Raw genomic sequence first — 26,886 nt, 5'->3', positions numbered from 1 at the left:
CGGAAGAAGGTTAATGCATTTATTTTGAAAAGTTCCAGAAGAGTTCGTACTGGAGTTTTAATGTTGAAATCCATGGCTGGGTCCCAACAAGGTACAACTAGTGAAACCTTCTGCCTCCCCTCAGCAAACAGTATTTTAGGACACGGCATCACCTACTCCCGGTCCTGGGCTATCTCTTGTCCATTATGCAGATGTACATACTGTGAAGGACCTTATAACATTGGAAACAGGATTTACTGAAGCTAACCTATGGCTAGAATGGATGGCTGAGACCGTGCAAGAAAATCACACGTCTAACTGTGTAGCCTGTGCAGCTGCGAGACCCTCCCTTTACACTGAACCTGCTCCTCTGTACCCCACTGATACTTGGGGCTATAACTGTATGCTAAATCTAACCAAGGCAGCTACACCCACTAACTGTACCACACTGGTTACTATTTTTCCACCAATTAACAATAAAACTCTCGTTGGACCATTTACCCCTTATAAAAACAATGGAAGCTATACATGTTTCAATTTTATCTCTCCAAATGCTATTGTGCTTCTAGGTGAAATTCCACAGGATTGGTGTAACAGACCTGAACCTGGTTTAAACATTGGAAGGTGGGCTAGAGCTGGTTTATACTATTATTGTGGTGACAGGAGACTTTTGAATAGGATCCCTAATGAAGCCTGGGGAGTGTGTGCTATGGTCAGATTAAAGGCACCACTGATGATAATTGGTGAAGTCATAAAAAGAACTAATAACACTCTACCCTAACAGCTCGGAGGCGCAGACATGTGTTAAGGAAGCGCTCAACTAACTCCTTCGACCTCACGCAGAACTCTCCCACTTATATTGATGCAATTGGAGTGCCTAGAGCAGTGCTAGATGAGTATAAATTAGCAAATCAAGTAGCAGCAGGCTTTGAAAATATCCCCGTAATCTCACCGTTTATTCCAATAACTCCTAACAAGAATGTAGACCACATTAATTATATTCATTACAATGTACTACGACTGGCCAATTTAACCCGAGATGCTGTTGAAGGTCTCTCAGAACAACTAGCCCCCACCTCTCTCATGGCCATACAAAACAGAATGGCATTGGATATGTTGCTAGCTGAAAAAGGGGATGTCTGTGCCATGTTTGGAGATATGTGTTGTACTTTTATCCCCAATAACACCGCTCCTGACGGTTCTGCAACCCGAGCCTTAGAAGGATTGAGAACTCTGAGTAAAACTATGCACGAGCATTCAGGGATTGACAATGCATTGGAGCAATGGTTTACTGATATGTTTGGAAAATGGAAAGGTTTAGTCATGTCATTAATGATTTCTATTGCTATTTTTTTTTGCCATAATGGTTACCTGTGGTTGTTGCCATGTACTGTGCATCTGGGCTCTGATGGTTCGCTTCATCACTGCCACAATTGAGAAGGGGAGTGCTGAGTCTAAACCTCCTACTTATCAGATGTGTGCTTTGATGGATGGACTTCAGGGGCTGGAGCTGGCTGCACCATATGTAGAGTGATCTAGTGGAGATCAAAAGGTGGAATTGTGGAAATATAAATGCCTTATTATTAGTAGTGTGGAAATATAAATGCATTATTATTAGTAGCTAAAACTAAGATATATTTGGAACTTTGCTGCTTATAGATTGATTTTATTAGGAGTTTTAGTTATGCTTTTGATAGTTAGAAAAAAAACCTTAACAGTAGCCTCTAGTTATAACACAATGAGTGTTTATTATTCAAGGTTACCTTGCAGGTGTTTTCTGTCTGTATCGTGAGAAGCCGGCAGTGTATTTGGGAGGCATGGTACTTCTCTCCCTGAAGATTCCTGAAGAGATGTGGGAAACAATTCTTTAATTAAATTATGAAATGTATCTCTGTTTCTTTGATAATGTTGCTGGGGAGACATCCACAGACAGAATGATTGTGTATGTGTACTGCATAGCAGTGTGGGGTATAAAATGTAATGTAACACAGCCTCCAGTGAGACAACACACAGATGTTTCCAGGTAGCAGTGTAAGTGTGATGTCTCCCCCTCTGAATTCAGATTGGTTTTAATGAACTTGTGGAAACATATAACTGACCTCTGACTGAGGATTGACCTTTTGGGTGCCAAATAAAAAGAGTCGATGAGAGGTGAGGAGTAATGTAAGAGTTAGCGGACGGCCAGTAAAGTTTTCCTACCTCGACATTGTTTTAGGAGTTTTAAGTTCATGACAGGCTTGGGGAGTACTGGGTTATTATCTAACATCATAATTAGCTTCTTTCGTCAGGTGGCTTTAGAGGCCATGTACAACTAAGATGCGATATACCAGTTTGCAGAAACTGTAGGGTCTTTTAAATCAGGACTGCATCTTAACCATAAAGGCCTCCGATTGTGTTATCATTTCTATCATGTATTAGTTTATTATTTGTTTCAAGTTTGTCATTTTAAGGTTTCTTACGTCATGTGTTATCCTGTCTTTGAATCCCCCTTTGCATGAATGGAGCTTAAAAAAAACCTTGCCTTGCCTCAAACCCTTGAACCAACATAAGGCAATACAAAGAGATACTGCACAAACAAGAAGACTTAGAGAGATAAATTTGCATAAAAAAACATCATGGATAGCTTTCGGAGGAAGCCGGAGCACCCGGAGAGAAACCTGGATTAAAAAAAATTATCCTGAACAGGTTGCCAGCCCAAAACATGGCAATACTAGAAGAACAGAAAAACCTACTTGCAATTTTAGAGAGACCAATTTACAGAAAATACATCAGTATTAGCTTTTGGAGGAAGCCGGAGCACCTGGAGAGAACCTTGGATTAAAAAATTATTCATAGAGAATTCTTTTGAACAATACAGAGCATTGTGCAACCTCTTTTCATTTATCTTTGCTGTGAATTTGTACTTTTTAGGTAACGTTAATTTAATTGAAGTACACAGAAGCATTAAAAACGCTTATTAAATTGCTAGTTGTAAGTGTCCGTGTGATAATCTATTATTATAAAAATTGGGACACTGGATCTAATATACGTGATGTCTTCAACGTTCAAAAATAATGATAAAAATCTGTAATGGGGTTTCAGTTCATTATCGGCGGTAAATGTATGTCACCCTTTCTTCTGTTTTCGGATTTAAATTGCTCTGTTCCTACTCTATCATTGTTCTGAAAACTATTTGGTCTTGCTCCAATAGGTAGTAAAAGTTTGAATGAAATCCTTGAGAAACTTTGAGTAACATGTCTGTCAAAGCCTGTAATGGGGTTTCTGTTCAGTATCAATGGGAAGTGGATGTGAGGAGTCAGATACTCTAGATTAGGTTGTTCACTTCTGCTCCCCAAAATTGGCCTCACCCTCTCTCTCTCTAGCCACTGAACTGTGTTTTTTCTGTGTATTAGTGGTTCATTGTCCCAGTCAGGCTTCTGGTTACATTTTGCTGTTTTTTCTGATTTAGATTGCTTTGTGTCTTCTATATCTTTTTTCTGAAGACTCTTTGGAGTCCTTGACAAAGCTTGATTGTCCTGTTGGTATGTTTTGTCAATGTCTCCTTGCCTTGGAGTGCTGTTCAATTGAGCCTGAGGAGAGTCCAATTTTTCCTTTGTCTGCTTTGCTTTCAATTTCAAGTTTTGTCTTGATGTCATCATTTGTTCATGGATTTCCCTCACTAATTGTTGGGGCGATTTGTTCTTCCTCCTTACGATTGCTCCGTAGTCTGGGGGAGGTTTAGTACTGGTAACAAACTTAACATGGTTTGCTCTAAAGACAAGTCTTCCCGTATCCGTTTCGACATATCTATGAAGTTTCTTCTGTGGTTGTGGTTTAGGTATGATTGGAGCCATTGAGAAAGTTTTGGTGTCCTCTCTTTCTGTTTTTACCATGTTTCCTTGCCTTGGAGTGCTTTTCAATTGAGCCTCAGGAGATTCCAATTTTTCTTTTGTCTGCTTTGCTTTCAATTTCAAGTTTTGTCTTGATGTCATCATTTGTTCATGGATTTCACTCACTAATTGTTTGGGCGATTTGTTCTTCCTCTTTAGGATTGCTCCGTAGTCTGGGGGAGGTATAGTACTGGTCACAAACTTAACATGGTTAGCTCTAAAGACAAGTCTTCCCGTATCCGTTTTGACATATCTATGAAGTTTCTTCTGTGGTGGTGGTTTAGGTATGATTGGAGCCGTTGAGAAAGTTTTGGTGTCCTCTCTTTCTGTTTTTACCATGTTTCCATGCCTTGGAGTGCTTTTCAATTGAGCCTCAGCAGATTCCAGCCCTTTACTAGTCTGGCTTGCCGGTTTCAAGTTTTGCCCTGATGTAAAGTTTTCTTCAGTTTTAGCATGTCGAAAAGGTTTCTTCGGTGGAGTTGGTTTAATTGGGCTTTCCCTGTTTTCTGCTGCTTGCTTGACCGCCTCAGCCTTCTGTGACATTTTCTCTCCCATTTCAAAAGTTCTCAGGAAACAAAACTCAGAAAGTTACTACTACTTTGGGACAAGAGATGTGTTCCAATGTGCAGTTAGAACATCTCTGAGAAAGAATTGCTAAACACATACATGTAACAGATATTATGCGTGGGCGGTGCTTTGTGATGTCATAAAGGTTCATTCCTTTGATTGTGTGCCGCCCACATGAGCAGATGTTTGAACTATACTGCAGAATATAAGTGTCAGAATGCATTCATCCAAAAACTGATTACGATTTGTTTGTCTGGATGCTTTATGTTGTTGATGTGATTATTACAAAACAAACAAAATCGACAAATACATGTAATACATGTGTACATAAAAACTGATTAAAGAATTCAAAAAAACGAATATATGAATTCTATTTAATTCCAGCGTTACCATGGTAACCGACATACTGGCCTGAAAGAATACAACACTACTACTATGGACGTTGACATGCAGTTTATGATTTAATATTTTGCATACAATTATCAATGTCATTCAATCAGTCAAGTATTACTTAAACTAAAACCTGGTCAAACTAAAACATACACCAAACGTTTCATAAATTGCAAGTTGAAAATAAATTTAAAAAAAAACATTGTTCCATGGTTAAACTTGGCTTAACTTTAAAAACATACAAACAAAGAACACAAAACCAAACATCATAAAATGGAAAACGTTTAGATCATTTCAATCTAAATCCCTTCTATATTATTCTGCCCAAACACTAAACCTCATGAACTGTGGTGAGGAACGTTGTCCAAGGCGGCGAAGTTTGAAGAAACGTCCACAGTCTTTAAACGGCTAACCTCCTTAGCTGTGGGGAGTGGCGGCTGTTCTGTCGGCAGGCCAAACTGCACGTTACCGTAACCACGGAGATGCGGCTCCTGTTGTCCTCTCAGGCAGAGAAAACCGCTTCACTCGGCTTGTAGAGACAGCGTCTCTACTGGGGACTTCTCTGGGACAGTTTGCTTCTGCAGGCCTCAAAGAGAAAGTAAGCAATGCTTATACGTCAATTTACCCCTTTTTATGAATGAATACCGGATTCTTTCAACAGTAATTCATCAGTATTTAACTTAGCGCATATGATCGCGTGATCATATGACACCTTTGGATCCAATTGAAGAGTTTATGTCTGTTTGCCAGCAAAGAGACATTAGCGCGCTGCCTTTCCTATCCCGTCCGGCAAAGAGGAACAGTGGAAGAGATCGGACCATTAGAAAGGGGGGTGCTTTTATACAGTCAGTGACATCATGGGAAGTCCGCTGCTACCCCCTCCTTCCTCAGTTGCTGGAAGTAGGTTAATGCAATTTATTTTGGAAGTTCCAGGAAAGTCTGTACTGGTCTTTCACGTTGTAACCATGGCTGTAGGTCCCAACACTTTGTTAGGTCAAATTATTATCCACAAATCTCTGTGCAAGTGGTCAAATTTTCATCACCATGGAGAGTGTAGCCTTTCAGTAACCCACCAGCAATGTGATAAATTTAGGACATTCTGGTGTGACACTGGGAACACTATTTTAATCCATTATTGTTAGAGAAATTATTCACCAGTTTAATAATTTGACCCACTCTCCTAACTTTAGCTGAAACCAAAAAGGCTAATTCTTTTATGAGTTAGAAAAGCACTCAGAGACCGCAGACCTCCACCAAGGTCACTGCATGTCAGCTGCTGACAGGGTGAGGAACCATTTGGGAACTCAAGTTGTCACACCATGGTCTGGCAATAATAAAGGGTCCTTCTAAAAAGATCCTGGATACAGATGGTACTCTTCATCACCACCAAAATCGAATCATTGGTTTCTTATCCCAATGCGCACCGTGTCTGAAAATTACATCAAAACCTGTTTATAGTGTTTTGAGATGTTTTGCAAACGGACCGACAAACCAAAGGCGACAAAAACATACCTCCACCCCATAGGTGGAGGCGATAAAGTTAAAAACCTGTGTGATATTTATGTTCTTATTATCTTACTGACTTAAATTCCTAAATTTGCTTGCATTATTTAGGTAAAAAGTTGAATCGAACTATCATATTCATGTTGCGGCCAGTCTCCCAACCTTGTGTGGCAGATTTGGACATAACCTTTTAATTCAGCCAACTGTATCTATGTTTATTCTGTTCTGTACTTTCTGCTTTCATGATTTTACGTCACGGATCAAGACCTTAAGTTACAGTCCAGTCCCATAAAATACATGTTGTGGGTGATGTGAAGCGTATTTGGATTAAAATATAAATAAACCTCATGAAGGACAAAAAAAAGTGTGTCACAAGATTTAAGAGGGTGTATGTGACTCAAGAAATGCAAAGTTGTATATTGAAAGAGAAAAAAGACTCTAAGGGGACAGTTTTAGTATATATTTGTTTCGTCCATGCTCATTTACATTTTCATTCACTGATTTAGGATGTCAGTATTTATTATTTATTATTCCTGTTCTAGCAGTTGATTCAGCTTGTTTTAATAGTTATAGAGCAATATATCTTTTTCCATGTTTAAAAATTATTACAAGAAATTTATTTCATTTTAAAAGGTTAGCTGTTTTCATTTAACAGGTAACTCAATTCTTTATGTGCATCAGTATGGTTTTTATAAAAACTACCTATATGGCTCTTTTTTTGCCTCATTGACAGAGTTATCTCAGCCTTGGCTGATAATACATTGGTATGTTGCATTTAGTTGATCAAGTTGTCGATACCAAGTTTACAAAGTTTTCCTGTGAGACAACACCAGCTTAGTAAAATAAATCTGTATATAACAAAAAAAACTATTTGTTTTTTGTAAACGGTTGTAACTCTAATACAGCCATATTGTACAGAGGACCACTTTGTTAGTGACTTCATCTTTTTTAAATATCCTCAACCAGTAAACCAGTAAACATTTGCAGAAGACACAATGCACATGCTTCTGCACTGATTTAGAATTAGATTGTTGGTTTAACAGCTTATAATACTTAAAGTGAACATATAATATAGTATAAAAATGCAATTTCGTTATCCTCAGTGGAAAAAAATTATACCCCACAGATTTATCTGAACTGAGTCTGTTGAGTAACTCAGTGGTCTTTAACAACATTCATAGGAGTTATTGTTGATAAGAATCTTAGCTGGAAATGACACATGACTTTGTTAGCAATAAATAAATAAATCGGTTGGGATTATAAGAGCTTCATCATCTTCTTAGTGAAAACAGTATTTTACTTAACTTTATTATATAGTAAACTTTTTCCTTGTCTTTCACATTGTAATACGGTTTGGTATGGCACTTTAACTTTGGCTCTTTATAAACTTTTAGTTTTTCAGAAATACTTAGGATTCCCACCCAATTAAACTGTAATTTTATTAAGTGCGTTGTTTAAGAAACTCCAGATTCCTACAATTTACAGTATTTACTTATTAGAGATACATGCAGTAAATCTATAGGGCTTTCCTCCCCGCACTCGGACAACAATTCTGAGTGATACTCTGCTGCACAGGACACATTTAAAAAAGAAGAAGAAAACAGAAATAAAATGAGAATTTAAAAAAAGCCTGAATTCAATCATATATATATATATATATATATATATATATATATATATATATATATATATATATATATATATATATATATATATATACTCGTACACGTCGTCTTCCGCTTTATCCAGGACCGGGTCGCGGGGGCAGCAGACTCAACAGAGACGCCCAGACGTCCCTCTCTCCAGACACCTCCTCCAGTTCCTCCAGGGGGAGCCCAAGGCGTTCCCAGACCAGCCGAGAGACATAGTCCCTCCAGCGTGTCCTGGGCCGTCCCCTGGGCCTCCTCCCGGTGGGACGTGCCTGGAACACCTCCCGAGGAAGGCGTCCAGGAGGCATCTGGTATAGATGCCCGAGCCACCTCAACTGGCTCCTCTCAATGTGGAGGAGCAGCGGCTCTACTCCGAGCTCCTCCCGGATGGCCGAGCTCCTCACCCTATCTCTAAGGGAGTGCCCGGCCACCCTACGGAGGAAGCTCATTTCAGCCGCTTGTATCCGGGATCTCGTTCTTTCGGTCATGACCCAAAGTTCATGGCCATAAGTGAGGGTAGGAACGTAGACCGACCAGTAAATTGAGAGCTTTGCTTTTCGGCTCAGTTCTCTCTTCACCACAACGGACCAGCACAGCGCCCCCATTACTGTGGCAGCCGCACCGATCCGTCTGTCGATCTCCCGCTCCATTCTTCCCTCACTCGTAAACAAGAGCCCGAGATACTTAAACTCCTCCACTTGAGGCAGGAACTCCCCTCCAACCTGAAGAGGACAAGCCACCATATATATATATATAAAATTTAGTTTATTGCTTTGATCTGTTAAAGTTTTGTATATATATTTTAAAGAAAGTTCACTGTTCAAAGTTTTTTTACTTTATTTTTTATTCATAAGCCAGCACAACTTGGAACTTGCACCTAATGATGGATCCTCTCGCTGGTCTCAACAGAGGCTCTGCATCTGTAACAAACTTTACTACAGAATCTGCACAGTAAGCTGTCAAAATGCTATGCTGGCTCCAGTGCTATTGGTTAATGCTCTCAGGGACTCTGAGCAGTGTGGACTCTATACCCATCACTCTACTGTCCATCTCAGAGGAACCAGAACCGCAGCCTTGGGGTCGGATGCTCCCCATGCTCCGAGGCATCAGGAGCCATGACTGCTTTAAGGACCAGTACCTGTTTGGATGGGACTCCAGTTACTACCACATTCTAGAAGATCCTGACAAAAAGAGATCCAAGAAGTTCAGAAATACAGGGGTTGGACAATGAAACTGAAACACGTGTCATTTTAGTGTGGGAGGTTTCATGGCTAAATTGGACCAGCCTGGTAGCCAGTCTTCATTTATTGCACATTGCACCAGTAAGAGCAGAGTGTGAAGGTTCAATTAGCAGGTTAAGAGCACAGTTTTACTCAAAATATTCAAATGCACACAACATTATGGGTGACATACCAGAGTTCAAAAGAGGACAAATTGTTGGTGCACGTCTTGCTGGTGCATCTGTGACCAAGACAGCAAGTCTTTGTGATGTATCAAGAGCCACGGTATCCAGGGTAATGTCAGCATACCACCAAGAAGGACGAACCTCATCCAACAGGATTAACTGTGGACGCAAGAGGAAGCTGTCTAAAAGGGATGTTCGTGTGCTAACCCGGATTGTATCCAAAAAACATAAAACCACGGCTGCCCAAATCACGGCAGAATTAAATGTGCTCCTCAACTCTCCTGTTTCCACCAGAACTGTCCGTCAGGAGCTCCACAGGGTCAATATACACGGCCGGGCTGCTATAGCCAAACCTTTGGTCACTCATGCCAATGCCAAACGTCGGTTTATATTGTACCAGTTCTGTGTCTCGGCTGGTTTTAGACTGAATGTAAATTATTGTGAATCAAACAAAAAAGATTTAATAATTTTACTTTTTATTTTTGTTAGAAGCTGAATGAAGGACAAGGAGAAACAGAATTTAGGCCTGATGAAAAACCATTTTGCTGAAGCAAATAATGAAACATGTTGAGGTATTTAGAAAAGAACTTAATCAGAATTTTTGCTGACAAACGTTTTTCTTAAACTCAGAGATGTTTACTATGGGCCAGATAAATGTGCTTCTTTTGTCATCTACATAAATAACCTTTTTTTAAACGTTATATTCTCATCAGTGTTCCACTCCTGAGGCTCCATTGTCTTTATTCTTACATTTCAAAATAAGAAAGTGATATAATGTTGATTTTCCTAAATCTTAATCAGACATTTATTTTATTATGCCAAGAGCTTTTGAAACATTTTATTAAAATTGTTCCTTCTTTTATGAACCTGTTCTCTTTTATCGCCATCTTTTCAGCCCTTCATTCCATTTCTGAAGAAATTTTGCCTGCCAAAAATAATAAATGAAACATTTTTCACCACAGTCTTCTGTTCTGCACAGAGCATGTGAGACATTAGTACAGTTCTTAGTATTAAACACTGAGAGGAAAGGGTGTTCTTTTTTGTGTGATATCGTCAATGCTGCAAAAAAAACCCGAAATGGCTTAAAAGTGACAAAAAAGGGGAATATTTTTCATAACATTGATGCTCAGGATGGGGGCATAAAAACCTCTCACCAGATCTGTAGATTTGCTGTATTTTCAAAATTCACAAAGTGCCTCCCACTCTCAAAGCAGAGCTTCAGAGGGCCACCCGGGCCCAGAACGCTCCCAGCTGAATTTAGCGTTTTGTTGTTTTTTCACTTTTTAGGAGGTTTTTTAGGAGTCTTATTTCTTTTTTGTACTGTTTAGGGAACAAAAACCTAAAGTCCCCTGACATTTTCAGGGAAACAAGGCTGGACAATAAAACTGTAGATCAGCTCCTGAAGTGCTCACATCTTTTTAATCTAACACCCTCTTTCTTAAAGAAGCTGAAGACAACTTTGAAATAGTTGAAAAAAGAGAAAAACTGCCCCCAGCTGGCCACCCAACAAACTGCTGTAAAAGCAGTTCTTCAGATTTTTCACAACAAAGAGTCTAAAAACAGTAAGATCAATAGACTTTCTTTTTTTATTGGATCTTTAAGTGTTCAGACTTAACTTTTCATCAGAGAGAAACTAAACATATAAAAATAGTATACAGATACTAATAAAAAAAAAAACAGGATAAAAAAGTCTAATGGAGAGGGTCGTATCATGTGACTTTGTTGTGTATGGCACTGAGCTCAGCCCGAATTTTTCTGAAAGTTGGTCTGTTTTTAGGGTCGTACTGCCAGCAGTTGTTCATGACCCTGCAGATCTCTACGGGACAGCCGTGAGGAGCAGGCATACGGTATCCTGCAACAAGATTCAGGATCAGTTTTCCTCAGGATTATCTGCACACAAGCATTTACCTTCTGGAGGTTGAGACATGGCTTTACCTTTCTCCACCTCGTCCCGTGTCTGCTGGTTATTCATGCTCGTGTACGGAGTCATCCCCATAGAGAAGGTCTCCCACAATAAGATTCCAAAGCTCCACACATCACTCTGTGTGGTATAACGACCTGAGAGAAACAGCAGGGGGCAGTATTTGCAAAGGAACAGGTGTATTCTTTTGACAGATTTCAGCTTGCAGAGTGCAACCAGGGTGAAATTATTTTGGCCTACCATAGTTCAGGGCTTCTGGAGCGGTCCATTTGACAGGGATCTGTCTGAGACCCCCCTCTGCAGAGTAGACACCGTCATCTCGCTCGCGGGACATCCCAAAGTCACTTATCTTTACCACGTTGCGTTCAGCAACTAGGCAATTTCTTGCTGCGAGGTCCCTGAAAAAAGAAACCGATAAATGAGGAGTGAAAAATAGACAGAAAGATAATGTTCTGCAGAAGAAACAAGAGGAAGAGAACAGACAACACTGAAAAGGGAGAACATGTCTCTGGGGATTTATATGGATACAATTTGACATTCTGTGTTGCAGGTTGAGCAGCCATTCTTCCAGAAACCTGCTCTAATGTGTTCCTGCTGGGTGAATTGTACTCAGCCAGATATTACTATCCCCACCTCTTCCTCCTCTTTTCCACAACTCCCAAAGCCTCATGATGCCTCAATTCTCAGCTCACAGTCATTTTTTAACTTCCCAGAATTTTTCTGAATTTCTGAATTTTTTGATTGAATTTTCTTTTGTTTATTTTTTCATCTCTGCGAGCATACTTTAAACTATACAACCGGTTCACTCTAATTAGTTCACAAGTCTTTTAATAGCTGTTTCCTATAACACTGACTTAAGACTTAGATCTAGTGAAAATGAATCTCATCACGGCCTTTTCTCTATTATCTCACAAATGAGCGAAAAACATATTCTGCTAGCAGAGAAGATAACCTCTACGACTCTGAGGGGAAAATTAACAAACATATTTGCAGGTCCTAAATGTGTGTGAACCTGATTGTTTTCCAGGTCTGGAATGCAGATGCAGACCTGCTGGTAAGATATAGTACCTCCAGTGTGCAAAAAGCATCTCTCTGCATTGATACAGTTAAATGACCATATTTAAATGGGGTTCTGCATATGCATTTAGGAGTATGCATATCTCTGTGTATATTTATATAAAGATCAGGGCTGTTTGCATTGCAGAGACTACACAGAATAAATCCACTGAAAGACAGCGGTACTTTTGAAGTTAGAAAGAAAAAAGACAAAAGCAACATGCTCTGTAGAAGAAAACAGATCAAGGGTGCCACAGCAGGTAGAATTCATCTTCTCCTCCAGTAAACTATGCAGGATATTTTTGAAGATAATTTCTCTAATCTATTAAATTGTCTAAATAAAAAAAAAAAAAATCCTGTTGCTTTTTAAAATGGAGAATACAAAAGTTTACAACTGTGGACCATTCCAACAGACTCTTCACTTGCAGACATAAGCAGAATTACAAATATTTTACTGTCAAGAAGACCTGATCATGTTGCATAACTCAGTTCGGAGAAACATTGGAATGTCTGTCCTACTCTACTGTTGCAATAACAAAGACTTTCAGCTGAAACCAAGGAAAGAAACCAAAGATGTTTTTTTTATTTATCAAGTGAAACTAACAGCACACAGTTGCTTGCTTTTTTAGTCTGATACAATTATAAGATAGTTCAGTATAATTGTATGGATTACTATATTGTGATACATTTTAACTTTGAATCAATGCTTTTTATCTTTTAATAAGTCAGTGAAATGGATGCATTGTTCTACTGTCTTTTTCATTCTGCAGCATCACATTAATTTCCGCCTCATAACTCCAGTGCAGAAATAAAATATTGGGAACAAAACAGTAGCAAATCATGTAGGATATTGGGCTGTGCTGTGATTTACCCCCTAAGTGATTTAGAGAAATGTTGGGTTGACTGCATTTAAACCTTTTCAGGTTCGCTTTTTACTCCTTTTGTTGACATAAAGGGTTACCTTTTGAGATCTTAGCTGCCTGTTTTAATTTTCATTGGACAATTCAGTTTTTTCAGTTTAATTCAATGCAGGATTGAATGGTTGTGTTTTGAAATGACTTTACAGTAAGCCCAGGGAATGTTTTATCACATTTTATTAGGGGAAATTATTTTATTCCTGCTATTAAAGTGCTTTTTTAGCTGTCATTACAATATACAAGGAAGTGCTGTGACAAAAGTTATCAGACTGATTAAAAAAATAAAGTGGGTTATTTTATTATCTTTAAAGGGTTTAGATGTCAGTCCACATCAGAAAAGCTAGAGCTGCTCTTGTTCTGCAAAAATATTTCCAAAAATCAACTTGGGTCTGATAATCTTGGCTATTTTAGATTTTTTTTGTTTTATATAATTAACTTTTATTTCTCTCATAAATTGCTTTGTTGTGATTTTCTTGATCATATTAATGCTATGTTTTAAATACATAATATAAGTCAATTTGAGGAGAATAACACCATGAAAAGCACACAGTATCTAAATGCAGGATGATTTTGTTATGTTTTCTATATTGAATATAAATTCTTCCTTTACTACATGTGACATTTAGAATTTGTTGCCCAGTTTAGCAGGTTAAAATAAGGAGGAAATACATTACTAATGTAACAAATCATATCATAGCATGAGTACATGAGCATTTTTGAAAGAAGGGGTTATGGATTTTTGTTGCTTATTATTAATGATTGGATCACCATTAGAGTCACCATTTTTGTATTACCATCCAAAACTATTATTAAATGCTTTGGAGTTGAAGACAGAAAGAAAGAGGAGGGAAAGTAAAAAAAAAAGGGACAGAGAAATAAACTGTTAATAGATTACTAGTGGTGGGTCGTCTCATCCATCTGTTTACCTTACCTTAACCTTGCATGCCTTGTTTTTCTTCTGGTTCTGCTTGTATAAACCCAGATATTTATGTACACTGTATAAAAAGGTGCATAACCTTTTTTTTCATTGTCTAATATTAAATCAGACCAAACCTTTCCTGTTTTAGGGTCAGTCAGGATTATCAAAATGACTTCTATTTGTATCATGCCTGAATTAATAAGAAATTTAGAACTATACATACACTGAGATTACTATAGCTTTAAAGAGTCTGGAAAAGCCCAGATGATGACTGAATGATTTAGTAAGCTTCGGATTTGGTAAATTCACAACATTTGAATTAAATGGAGGCACACTTCAAACACACTGCTTCTTTGTGTGACATCATATGGAAATCAAATGAAATCGACCAAGATATCAGGAAGAGACTCAAATCTGGACCATCCTTTGGTACAACATTCAGATGCCTGAAAATGCCATGTTTACATGTTTAAACAATAATATGTATATTATAAACACCATGGGAATGTCCAGCCATCATACTGTTTATGGAAGAAACAGGTCAGTTTCTCAGAAATGTACATCTATGGGTGTGAAATGTATCCACCCTGGAACAAAAGAAAAAGACCAGATTCTTGTAGGAGAGTACCCAACTCCAGTCCTGGAGAGTTACTATCCTGAAACTCGTAGAGGCATCTCTTCTCCAACACACATGAACCTGAATCAGATGGATGGCTCCATTCCTCTGCAGAGCTGAAGAACATGCTGGTGAGGGAATTCAGCCTTTCGATTCAGGTGTGTTGGAGCAGGGAAGCATCTCAAAGTTGCAAGATAGTAACTCTCGAGGACTGGACTTCGGCACCCCTGATCTACAGTGAGACAAGTCCTGTACCAACATGGGTTGAAAGGCCTCTCAGAGAGCAAGACACCATTTACCATTATGAAAAGCCAGATAACAGTTTGCAAATGCACTCAGACAAAGACCCTAAATTGTAGAGACATATCCTGTGATCTGATGAAAAAAAGATTTTAAGTGATGACCCATAATTACACGCGAAAGAAAAAGGGGTAAACTTGCAAACCTGAAAACACCATCCCAACTATTAAGTACGGGGGATGTCAGCATTACGGTATAGGAGTGTTTTGCTGCAAGAGAGATTGGTGCACTTTACAAAAAAGATTGCGTCATTAGGAAAGAACATGATACAGAAACATTAAAGCCACATGCCAAGATATCAGCCGAGAAGTTGATTCTTAAGTACAAACATGTCTTTTAAATGAACAATGACCTTCAGCATGAAATTAGTTACAAACTGGCTTTAGGACAACAACGTCAATGGTGACTGTCCCTAAGTCCTGATTTCAGTGCGACAGAAAATTTGTGGCCAGAGTTGAAAAAATGTGTGAGAGCAAAGCGGCCTAAAACCTGACTCAGTTCCAGCAGTTCTGTCAGAAGAAATGGGTCCAAATTCAAGCAAACTGTTCAGAAGTTGGGGAAAGGAAGCCCAAAATGTTTGACTCAAGTTATGCAGTTTAAAAAGGTAATTCTACCATTTACTAAAGAAATGTATGTAAGCTGAAATTAAAGAAAGTTTCTTTAATCATCTCTTCCATTATTCTGGCATTTAACTAATAGAAATAATTTTGGTAATCCCAACTGACCTAAAACAGGTAAAGTTTAGCTTAATTTAATGTTAGACAATACAAAAAATGGTTGTGTCTTTTTAAACAGAGTATGTATATATCTAGATTTTAACCGACATCTAAATTGCTGCTAAGCTGATTTTTCTTTTACTTGTTGAGGGCTGTTCAACAGCCCTGGATGATTGTTACGTTTTGTTTAACTTTTCATCATCAGGTGGTCAGTTTGGACGTAATTATTTCCAAATCTCTGGAAACAAATTAATAAAACCGTTGTTTCTTAACTGCATCTGGTCCATCTCAGTCAAGCAACCTGCAAAACCTTTTTTCTTGTCATGGTTGCCATTGTTTCCATTTAACTGTGGCACTAAAATATGTTAAGTTTACATGTGTTATCGTCTTGAGAGAGAAAATTATAATAAATCCATACTAAAATCAGAGGCTTGATCTTAAATAGCTAGTAAAAGATAAACCCAACGTCTCATCTATAGTTGGAGTAAAGAAGGGCCTTGCTCTGGAACACTCCAGTCTGATCCTCCCAGCAGCAGGCTGTTCACACTGATTTTCCCTGCAGAGGCTGAGTTTCTCTGAGCATACCAGCTTTGATGGTCGGGTTCAGCTCAACTATCTATTCCTGACGTTGCTGTTTGTACCATCTTAGTACAGATGGTTCTTGCACATTACAGATTCAAAAAAGAACCCACTTAAACGACAATAAAAAAAACTGCACTCAAGTGATGATGGCTGGAGCAGAGTCTAAATGAGTTCCCTGGTTAAAACACTTCTGTCTGGTTTTGTTGTCAGATGAAAGGAGCATTCCACAGTGAGAAATCAACATGTGCTTTTAAGGGTGTTATGTTGCAGACACACTTTCTGATCTTTGCTAAATCGATGGAACATGCAGCAAACATGGATAACACTCCATCTTAAAGTTTCACACTATCTGTTCAGGAACTTTAACAAACAAAGTCAGGGTGTGTCACAGCTACTTAGCAGAGACGAAAAAACTGATGGTCACTACAGTGTGACACACATAAGACAAAAAGGTTTAAAGCATAACCTTAATGACTAACAGGAGAAGCCTTTAAATTGTAAAAAGAAAGATTGCAGCAGGTTTTCTGCTAAATCCCACAGTAAAATGCTTTAAGTCCATTATGATAAAAGGTCCCAGAGGTTATGTGAAAGCATCCAAGATGTGATGCCTTTAACGTTCAGCTTTTTATTAATCAAAATTTGGTGTTTGCATTCAGTGACAGTGTTTAAATCACAAAAAAATCCCATTTACCTGGATGAAACTTTGCTGTTTGAATGAATATTAGTTGTTATGGTTTATGTAATAAACATTCCTTCAACGTTGCAAGTCAAGTAAAACATTCCTTTTACCATTCATTTATTATGAGTGGAACATGTCCTTGTGGCTAAATTAAGTACTTGCTTTACATCATTCATCATCAGTGAATGATATAAGGTCTGTGCTGCCTTGATATAAACTAAAGTATTTCAAAGCCTTATTTTAAATTGTTACAGAATTTGTTTCTTGTTTCAAAAATGCATAAAAATATAACTGATAGTATAAAGATACAAGATGGATTTCTTGTGATTTATTTATCGGTAAAGCACCAACCTGTGGATGCACTTCTTACTCTCCAGGTACTCCATTCCTGCTGCAACATTTTCAGTCATTTTGACCAACATCTTAGCCGTCAAACTGTGACCCTCGCTCCGCAGGAAGGAGAGAAAATCCCCGCCTAGAAATGTTTAAAAAACAAAGAAAAAAGAAATTAAGTAAATGATGCTGCTGAGTGAATGGGGTGGAACATGTAGAGATGGCATTTACCTGAAACAAGCTCCATGATGATGTAGATGGGCTGTTTCTGCGTGCAGACTCCGATCAGTTTTACAATGTTCGGATGGTTATACTGCTTCAGGATCCTGCAGAGTACATCAGTAACACAGAGGCTCTGCTGCTAATTTATATGTGTGCATTTGGACATGCACTGACCTGGCCTCCATCAGGAACTTGCTCTTCTGCTCTGGAGCCAGGCTCTCTTTGCAGGATTTCACAGCTACAGGAGTGTAATCAGAGCGTAAACGGCCGCTGTACACCTCTCCAAAGTTGCCCTGCAGAGCCATTTTTATATTTTTATTAAACTCATTCAGCATTTGGCTCGTTCTGTCATGGACTTTAAATTTTGTTTGTTTTAATAGGCTTTTTGTTATAGTTACTAAATTAGCTTAATGTTCTGTGCTTATTTGTGTTCTTGGTGAGAACATTTCAATTGTTCCATAGTTTATTTAGAACATCCTGCTTTCTACTTTTCTCTTCCTAGCGCTGCCAGTACTGCCAAACCCTTTTCTGTCTAAAGGGTTGCAAAAGTTGCACGTTTCAATCACAAGGCTTCTAGAAAAATATAATTTTAAATTATTAGATTAGATTTTGAATTACTTTATTTTTGCTTCATGAGAATTTAAAATTGTGTTTGTAAATTAATATTCAATGAGTGTTTTACTAGCGCTACTTAGAGTCTTAAAATCTGTTTTTAATATTCATTTCTATCCATAACCCCCACAGAATTAGCCCTACATCCCTTCATACTCTCTAAATCCATCTACATGCTTCCCCTCGGCTACATCATCCGTCGCCATGGTCTTCATTTCCACTGCTATGCCGATGATGTCCAACTCTCTCCACCCTGACCAATTGCTTCATTCAAATAAAATCATGGATGAACTCAAACTTTCTTAGACTCAACTGTGATAAATCAGATTTCATCATCATCGGTTCCAAATCTTTTACAAAAACCTCCCATAACTTCAGTTTTACCATTGACAACACCCTTTTGTCTCCCTCCACTCACATCTGCAACCTTAGAGTTGGAGTCCTCCGAACACCAGGTCAATCACATCACAACGGCCTTCTTCCATCTAAAAAATATTGCTTGTCTCTGCCCATCACTCCCCTTCTCGGCCATTGAAATTCTCATTCATGCCTTCTTTGCTTCCAGGCTCGACTACTGTAACAGCATTCTTTATGGTCTGTCATCCAAAGTCTTTAATGAACTCCAATACATACAAGACTCTGCTGCTCGTCAGCTCACCCACACCTGCTCCCATGACTACATCATCTCGGTTCTCCAGAAGCTCCCTGTCCCCCGACGCATTCGTTTCAAAGTTCTCCTTCTTACCTACAAACCTCTTCATAACCAAGCCCCCTGCTACCTCACCAATCTGCTCCACTGTCACATTGATTCACGCAGCCTCCGCTCCTCTGATGCCAACCTCCTGTCTCCACCACTCAGAACTAAGCACATGACCTGGGGTGACAGAGCCTTCTCCATAGCTGCTCCCACCCTCTGGAACTATCTCCCTATACACATCTGTGGCTGTACAGACCACATTCAAATCACATCTTAAAACTCACCTTGTTATAACTGCTTTTAATGTGTGATTTTTTTAGTCCTGTCTTATTCTCGTCCTGTGTTTGGTAATGTCTAGTGTAATGTGTCTGTCTTGCTTTTATGACTTTGTTTGATGTACCTGTGTGTTTTGATCTTGTAATTTGGTTTGACTCCTGTAAAGTGTCTTTGATGATGATTATTATCAATATTTCATATCTAACACAGAACAGATGATGAGCTCCTCTCATACAGCACAATGAATATTTCACTTTTGAATCACAGAATAGCTTGAAGGTTCGGGGTTTCACAGATATGTTTTTTTTCCAGCCTCTCTGTGGTGTACATTTTATACCCAGCAGTGTTACTGACCTGTATCCAAGAATCATAATTAAGTGGGACCACTGTGGAGGTTCCCTCTAAGGCTGTCAACATATATAGTCTTTCTGCTGTGCAGAAATTAACTCTCAAGCTAAACTAAAATTATTAACAACTTTCTAGAGACAGAAAACTGAAATGTTCGAGGTGAAGTGGCAGGAACACAAAAACTGGTAGATCTGAAATGGGAACCTCGTGGGATGACCACAGAGGTGCATCTGTGTTAAAAACAAGCTTAAAAATGCTTAAGTTGTTTTTTCCCATCACTTTCTCTGGAATCTCTTGCAGCCAATGTTGAGGGAAACAAAATAAAAGCTTTGGCTCACATCATATCACTGAGATGTACCCACCTTTCCAATAAGGGGTCCCAAGATAATATCGTCATGTTCCAGCACCCATTTATCCTGCAAGGGTTAGAAACCAAAGGCAGACACAGAGAGCGAATTACAAAGAGGATCGCTGATTACTGAGAAAGAACTTCAACAGAAAAGGTAGGTATGATTTGTAAACATCATTATTAACTGTATTTGGGTTGAAGCTTTGGACCTAAAGGGTGAATATCTTCATATATTTGAGCCAGAAAACCCACAAATCTTGAAAGTAATTGGATAAATTACAGAAAAGGGACAAAAAATTCCTCTTTAGCATGAATTTGTTGAACGGTTGTTTGGCCGCTTATTGGCAACACAGAAAAAGGATGACTGAAGATCATCTATGCAGGAAGTTAGCAGCAGATGTTAATTATAAGCATAAAGTTTATTAGCTAGGAAAAGTTGTAAAAAATATTATACGTGCCCAGAAAATAAGCAACATGTACTTTTAATAACTGGAATAGGTTGAGCTGTTGTCAGTATGTGTGAGAGTCAGTCTTTTACTTTTAGTATGGGTTTCTTCAGGGTAGCCTCAGACTTTTTGGTGACGGGTAGGCCTGACGACTGCAGATGATGGATAAGCTTCGGGATGCTGTGGAAGCCTTCTCCATCCAGACGGTACAAATTCTATTGACACACATGGAAAAGGGATCACAGAGGTGAGCTGATGGGCAAACAAGGATAAAGAAAACCTTACTAACATTAAAAAAAAACACGTTTAATTCTTTATTTACATAAAAAAGGAATAAAACACATTTTTCATTGACTTTGAAGATGTAAAAAATTCATTTTTTTTCAAAATCATAAAAGCAATATTAATTGGGGATGGAATGATGTAAGAAAGTGAAACGTGCGCTGTGGCTTTTACTTACATCCGTGTTCTGAATGAGGAAGTGCTTGCACGATCCTTCCCATTGCACAGAGATGACATGAACCTGTTTTTCCTGACTCTTTCTCACCAGAAAGTCTCCATCATTCTTGAGTAACTGCTGGACTTCCAGCCTGGGAATGGCTCCGTGGTACCAGTCTTGCTGACACAGGGGACGGTCTGTTTCCTGCACGCTGGAGAGGACTGGGTGAACCTAGAGGCAGTGGGAAGAAATGGGATTTTTATTAGAGTTGGCAGAAATCTTAGGGAAGTAAAACAAAAACAGAGGATATACTTTTTTTTTTTTTTTTTTACAGGGATCTGGTAGAGATTAGTTAAAGACACTTCAATGAAGAGTCTACAAAACGTGAAAGTTGAAGCACTCCAAAGTGCATACCTGCCGGGCACCAGAGTGATGTAAATCAGAGAAGGAGCAGCTCACTCAGAAACTGCATTTCATATTTAAGGTGCATAACATTAGATATATTAGCATTTGCTCAGATTATTATTAGTATGCAGACAGTCATTTTTATTATTACAGTTCTATTAAAATACTTTTTGTGCTTACAGTCAGTGTGTTTCTCAGCATTTTATGTGTAAACTTGCTGCTTATGAGGTAAAGTTCAATGTGGGTCAGGAGTTTTGAAAGCAATTGACCTTAAAATGTCCGTGTAACGTGCTGTCAGAGCACAACACACCCAGGGGATGTCCTGTGAAACTCTGACACTGTTTCTGCAGAGTGATTTATTGTTTGTTGCATAGTGAAAGGTTTGAGGAGGCCCTGCAGTCAATCTCCACTCAGGTAGGACAAAAAAAGGAAAATACCTTCAGCTGGAACAAATGTCCTTCACCCATAATTATATAAAGCTGTAACCAATGCTGCAGGTATGTTTATGTTGACATGATATGATGATTAATTTAATTAGTTTTCTTTTAATTCTTGCATGTGTTTTCCGTCCTTTTTAGGAAACATACATGTTAGATTTGTTTAAATTGAGCAAAGCCATCATGGTTTCAACTTCCTGCAGCTTATGTCAAAAGTTGACATCCCACTTCCTCATCTTAAGAAATTCATTCTGGTACAACCAGGTTGATCCGGTCACACCTGATAGAGGGCCTGAAGTCGTAATTTCTATTCTGACTTAAATTTGTTATTTTTATTTGTGACCCCCCGGTAATGGGGCCTGTTTGCTGTAGTTTCTGCTGCTGCATTGAGCTGATTTTTCTCCAAGTGAATACATCAAATTTCAGACACACTTCACAATAAGGGCTCTAAACGATATTACGTTACATATGAACTAATGTTTAACTGTTAATTAACCATTACCTAATAATAAATGAACTTATGAAATATTGTGTTTAGATGACAAATATTATTTAAATGGTTTGATAAGGGTCCGTAAACCATTACCTAATAAAGAACTACTGATTATAAATAAGTGAATAAGTGAAACAAATGTGAGCAGAAGTTATACAGTAATAAAGCATTAATAAGCAATTAGTCCCATATTTAGCTCTGGCTGATTTCATAATCAACCATTGACTAATATTTGTCCCTTTAATATAATGTTATCAGCAGTTCAGTATTAGTTGATAAAAAACTACAGGCAGTTCAGGCTTCCTCATTAGTTTGTGAGCCTTTATTTCTAAGGTGTTACCAACATTTGTTCGTTTTCTGCATTTTGTTGTAACTTTTTGCATGTAACACTTCCTTATTTGGTGTCCACGGATGCTTGAATTTGTAATAAGAATAATTAGAGACAGCTTGTGAAAATGTTTGGCCCTTTAAACATATTTATTATTTGCTGCATAAACACTGCCAGCTGAATAAAATATTAATTCCAACCTACCTCAGATTTGTGTCTGAACAGGCTGGTCAGATTGTTCTTGAGTCCATCCATGAGGTTTTTACCCGGAATATGAATGCTGTCCTAAAGATAATCGAGAAAATCCTTATGGTCGATATAAATGTAACCAGAAAAGTGCAAGGAGGGACATTTTCATACAATAAACAATGAAAAGGTAATCAAAAGAAAACATTTGTTTTTAATTGTTGTCATTTCTGTTTTCTGGTGCCTTCAGGGGCCTGGCTGAAGCCCTGTCTTAGTGTGTCTTATGAGGTAACCGAATAATCAAAATTTTGAATTGATTTTTTTCTAGTAAGACCAGTAGACTTCAAGAATTAATGTTTAAACAATATCCCTTGTGGACGTAATGAAATTTGGAAATGAAAAAACAACTGTTTCTTCATTTGCTACAATGGATGCAAAGATTTATGTGCTTTTCTATCAGCAGTAATAACAGCCGCAGGTGATGTACTTTAATGTAAACGGAAGTATGTGAAGTGAAGGTATAGTCAAAAGAAAACAGCAGTTGAATCAGTGCAGCCTGGTGATAAAAAACATATCCTGTGTATCTGCAGCACAGCAAAGGCTGTGATTTGTTTCTGTTTTGCTTTTTTATACAATCTATATGAAGTTTTCTGAAATTTTACTTCTGAAAATCTTAGGCTGCAGTTTTGTTGTGATCATCATCTTCATGTCCATGTGAGTTTTTGTTCTCAGAAAGTTTTTGACTTCAGCTAGATATGAAACCTTCTTGGTATTACATTAAGACTCACTCATTTCTGAACAAAATGTTGGTAGATTTTCTCTACCTGAAGCATCTAAATAGTTTCAGTGAGATGTTCTGCCTATTTATTGACCTGCGTGAAAAAGCTCACTACAGCTGGTGAAAGAGGAAACAAGCAAAGACTTGCAGCAGTGGAAAACATACATGGCTTGATGAGGATAATAGTGAAACAGAATCCATGTCCAGCCTCAAGGCATGTGGAGGTTCTCCGACACCCAGCTGGTCTAGTTTCTCTTTCAGAAGAAGTCTCTGAATCTCCAGTTTGGCCTTTATACCTTGAGACAGAGCAACCTGCTGCCTGCACTCTTCCATCGCATGTCTCTTGCTGAACTGATAGACCCTGGAGAGAGAAAACAGTATTAAAATGAGTGTGTTGTTTGATTTAGTTCACCGTCTGTAGCTAAGTCAGGTGTGATGGTCCTTGAAACTAATCGGAAACATGTAAATCAACCACAAGTTTGCATCTGACCACAAAAAACATCCTGGTGTGCATGTTAGGAGTTGCCATCAGCCTTTGAGCAGAAATGTTGTTTGTTTTATAAACTACTGGGGGAGGGGTTACTAGAATACAAGTCTTTAAGTATTATATCTCAAATTTACATGGGTGTACAAGAAATACTTTAAGCAGAACAACTTCACATTTAAAATCTTTGAAAAATCTATCATTTAATTGTTGTACATGTACTCAGTGAAAAATAAACATGTTCAGTAATACTTTGTGTGTTTGTTTGTCTTTATGTTATTGCTGGCAGACAATTCAAGCTAAATGTCTCAAATCCACCTAATTACTGAAGATGGTGCTGGAGCAGTGATCATGTCAGCAGCTCTGCTAAGATTTCATCAGCTGCCGCAAAGGGCTTTGTGTAGGTATGTGGTGAGCTTCATTTGTGATGCAGATGGTTGGCAGTTAAGCAAAATACCTATTTTTTCTGTTATGATAATCAGGTGCCTATAGACATGTCATTTAAAAGCGTGGACACAGCTGAACATGCCTACTTGTTGTGTTGTTAACCTTTAATTAGTCAAAGGCTCCAGCTGGTGTGGCTTAAAGATGGATGTGACGGGTGGATTAGTTTCCATTGGTTTCCAACAGACAAGAATCAAGACAAACGTGGCTGGACAGTCTAAACTTAAAGCAACCAACACAAACCCTCCTGGCGAGCTCTTTTTATCTGCAAACTACAATCCTTGCCCCACTACTTTGGCAACGACAGACCGCCAGAGAAGAAACGTTGCGTTCTGAAAAGGATTAACAGTGCTGCCAAGAGCAGATCAGATATGATTTTAGGCTCCAGAAATGAATAACGTAGTAATGTCCTTATGGTATGCAATTACTCAATGTGTAACATCCCAGTCTTCCCCTCCCTCACTGCATTTAAAAAAAAAAACACATATAAATACAAAAATAATGTGCTCTCAAGATTTAAAAGCATAGCAAGCATCAAATCAGCGCTGAAATAAATAATACTTTTAGCTCCATTCTTGTCAGTCACTCCACAATAAGTGAGAAAAATTAATACTAGGCTGTTCACAAAATAGCAGTTTGTCTGCATTTTTCTTTACAAATTAAAACATTGACTGTACCTGATAAATGCATCAGATTTGTATTTCTTGTAAATCATTGAACTACTATTTAGATGTGTCTCTGCGAACTTCTGTGCCTCATGATGTCGGCCAGCTTCTGGCGCCTGTGAACAGATATTCCCACCCAGGATTTGTTTGGGTTGCATTTCACAGTTTCTCTGCATTTCTTGGTTTTACCTTAGAATTGGATTAAGATTCAGAGATTGGACTGACCAGTCCATAACGTTGATCTTGTTGCTCTGGAACCAAGATGCCGCTTGTTTACGAGTGAGACTATAGTAGGAGAAACATCCCTTACATGGACTATCTTTGATAAATTGTAACCTTTTGAGCCCATTGTTTCAACAATGACAGTTTGCAGGAGCTCATTGCTAATACCTTGGCTTCACACAAGCATCTTCTAATTGTTAGTACAAGTAGAGATGGACCTATTTCGATAACCCTGCAGCTGATCCTTTGCTAAGTCTTTGCCCTTTTGACTCAACTTTGATCTATTCAAATGGAACTTTTCCATTTCCGTCTCCGTGTTTCAGGTTTTGGTTTCAATCTTAAAGCATTTAAGGTAATTTTCTGAACTTTCATACAGATTTCCTCTTCTCTAATCATATTCTTAATTTAAAGTGCACAGTTCTTCTGAACAATGTCTGGGACAATCCATTTTACAGAGACTTTCAGCAAAGAATGCCCTATTATTAGCAAATTCAACATTTACTGCCTTTGACGTTAAAGGATGGCCATGGGTTTCTTCACAGAATGATGACCTCACTAATTGAACTCCATGCTGTTTTTATTTTAAACACATCTCTTTTAATTAATGGTCCAATTACAGATAATCAGCAGTATGCATGTCATGACTATAGGGTCTAATGGTTTTCTATTACTTTACATCACCTACTAGTAAATTATTTGACATTTATCATTTCTTTTAAAACAGCAAGGGATCTGACGTGGGATGTTAAACTAGTATTTAAAACAACTGTAATTCTTTGTCCTGAGATGACATTTGTTATGAATGTTCACGATAGAAACAAGCTGAACTGAAATATTGGGAGTCTGAACAGGGGAGCATTCAGTCTGACAGCTACAAAAGGTCACTGCAGGTCAGCTTGAAACAGCTTGTCCTGCTGGTTTACAAAATGTTTCTCTGAAAATCTCACCAGAGGGCAGCATGACCTCCACTTACCTAGAAAACACCTCCAAAACACTATATGCGCTGCCTGTCTTTAATGATTGTCAGTTTTTTGCAAATAAGCATTCTGTTTCCTGTTGTCTTCCAGAACTTTATTAATGACTGGATCAAACCTCCAACACCTCTACACAGCCTTGTCAACCAAGAAAAATGAGGGAACTGAGATCAATAACTCTATGCATATTACTGAATTATTATTACTAATAAGGTGGCTGCTGCCTCCTGAGACCAGGCTGCCTTAAAGCAGTCGCTCAGCCAACAGCACACTGAACTTTTCTGTTGGGAAGGACTGCACACAGGGGCAAAGTGGAGGTAAAACATCAGTGATTTATCTCCACGGTTCCCAAAGGTTGTTTTGGTTTACTTTATTGTGTGAACACAACATCACATGCCTACTGATGCCATTGGGTCTCCTCACCTCTGGCCTTTCTTGCCTCCCTCCTGCTCCTGTTCTAGCTCCATCTCCAGCTGGTCCACAGACATCTGCTGAGAGCTCAAAGACTTTGCCAGGTCCAGCAGCTCCTCTTCGATTGCAGTCAGCCTAAAGCATAGAAGCACCATAAGGAAATAGGGGAAGTAAAGCAGGTGTTTAAAAGAAAAGTACACAGTTAAGAAGAAGAGGAAGTCATTGAGATAATAACAGGGGAAACTGGACAAGTGATATCCCAATGAGAT

General features: G+C 38.5%; 1 protein-coding gene and 2 long non-coding RNA genes across 5 annotated transcripts in view; 1 reads left to right on the top strand and 2 right to left on the bottom strand.

Moving 5' to 3' along the window:
* Positions 1–228: 228 nt before the first annotated feature.
* Positions 229–1,794, bottom strand: LOC124867407. Its single transcript, XR_007038043.1, has 2 exons — positions 1,743–1,794; positions 229–1,514 (listed from the first exon to the last, which is right to left on the bottom strand). It is a non-coding gene; the product is annotated as an uncharacterized LOC124867407 (long non-coding RNA).
* Positions 1,795–5,343: 3,549 nt separating this feature from the next.
* LOC124866681 lies at positions 5,344–26,805 on the top strand. Of its 3 annotated transcripts, XR_007037879.1 has the most exons (7): positions 5,344–5,403; positions 19,857–20,059; positions 20,465–20,598; positions 20,902–21,274; positions 24,191–24,305; positions 26,300–26,523; positions 26,668–26,805. It is a non-coding gene; the product is annotated as an uncharacterized LOC124866681 (long non-coding RNA). The 3 variants fall into 3 exon arrangements; XR_007037880.1 differs by lacking the exons at positions 24,191–24,305; positions 26,300–26,523; positions 26,668–26,805 and having other exon boundaries at positions 20,465–20,557; positions 20,902–21,373; XR_007037878.1 differs by lacking the exons at positions 24,191–24,305; positions 26,300–26,523; positions 26,668–26,805 and having other exon boundaries at positions 20,902–21,373.
* fes (FES proto-oncogene, tyrosine kinase) overlaps positions 10,930–26,886 on the bottom strand; it is a 31,294-nt gene continuing 15,337 nt past the window's right edge. The window contains exons 7-18 of the mRNA XM_047362574.1: positions 26,630–26,752; positions 23,583–23,778; positions 22,658–22,738; positions 20,812–21,021; positions 20,444–20,566; positions 19,919–19,972; positions 17,798–17,916; positions 17,633–17,727; positions 17,420–17,543; positions 11,524–11,681; positions 11,298–11,420; positions 10,930–11,214 (exon numbers count right to left, since the gene is read on the bottom strand). Coding sequence (XP_047218530.1) covers positions 11,072–11,214; positions 11,298–11,420; positions 11,524–11,681; positions 17,420–17,543; positions 17,633–17,727; positions 17,798–17,916; positions 19,919–19,972; positions 20,444–20,566; positions 20,812–21,021; positions 22,658–22,738; positions 23,583–23,778; positions 26,630–26,752 — 1,549 coding nt within the window. The 3' untranslated portion in view covers positions 10,930–11,071. The remainder of the gene's footprint in view (positions 11,215–11,297; positions 11,421–11,523; positions 11,682–17,419; positions 17,544–17,632; positions 17,728–17,797; positions 17,917–19,918; positions 19,973–20,443; positions 20,567–20,811; positions 21,022–22,657; positions 22,739–23,582; positions 23,779–26,629; positions 26,753–26,886) is intronic.

This window comes from Girardinichthys multiradiatus, chromosome 4, assembly GCF_021462225.1.
Source record: "Girardinichthys multiradiatus isolate DD_20200921_A chromosome 4, DD_fGirMul_XY1, whole genome shotgun sequence".
Classification (NCBI taxonomy): Eukaryota; Metazoa; Chordata; class Actinopteri; order Cyprinodontiformes; family Goodeidae; genus Girardinichthys; species Girardinichthys multiradiatus.
Note: the sequence above shows the minus strand (reverse complement) of the source record. Positions and strands in the feature narration are given on the sequence as shown.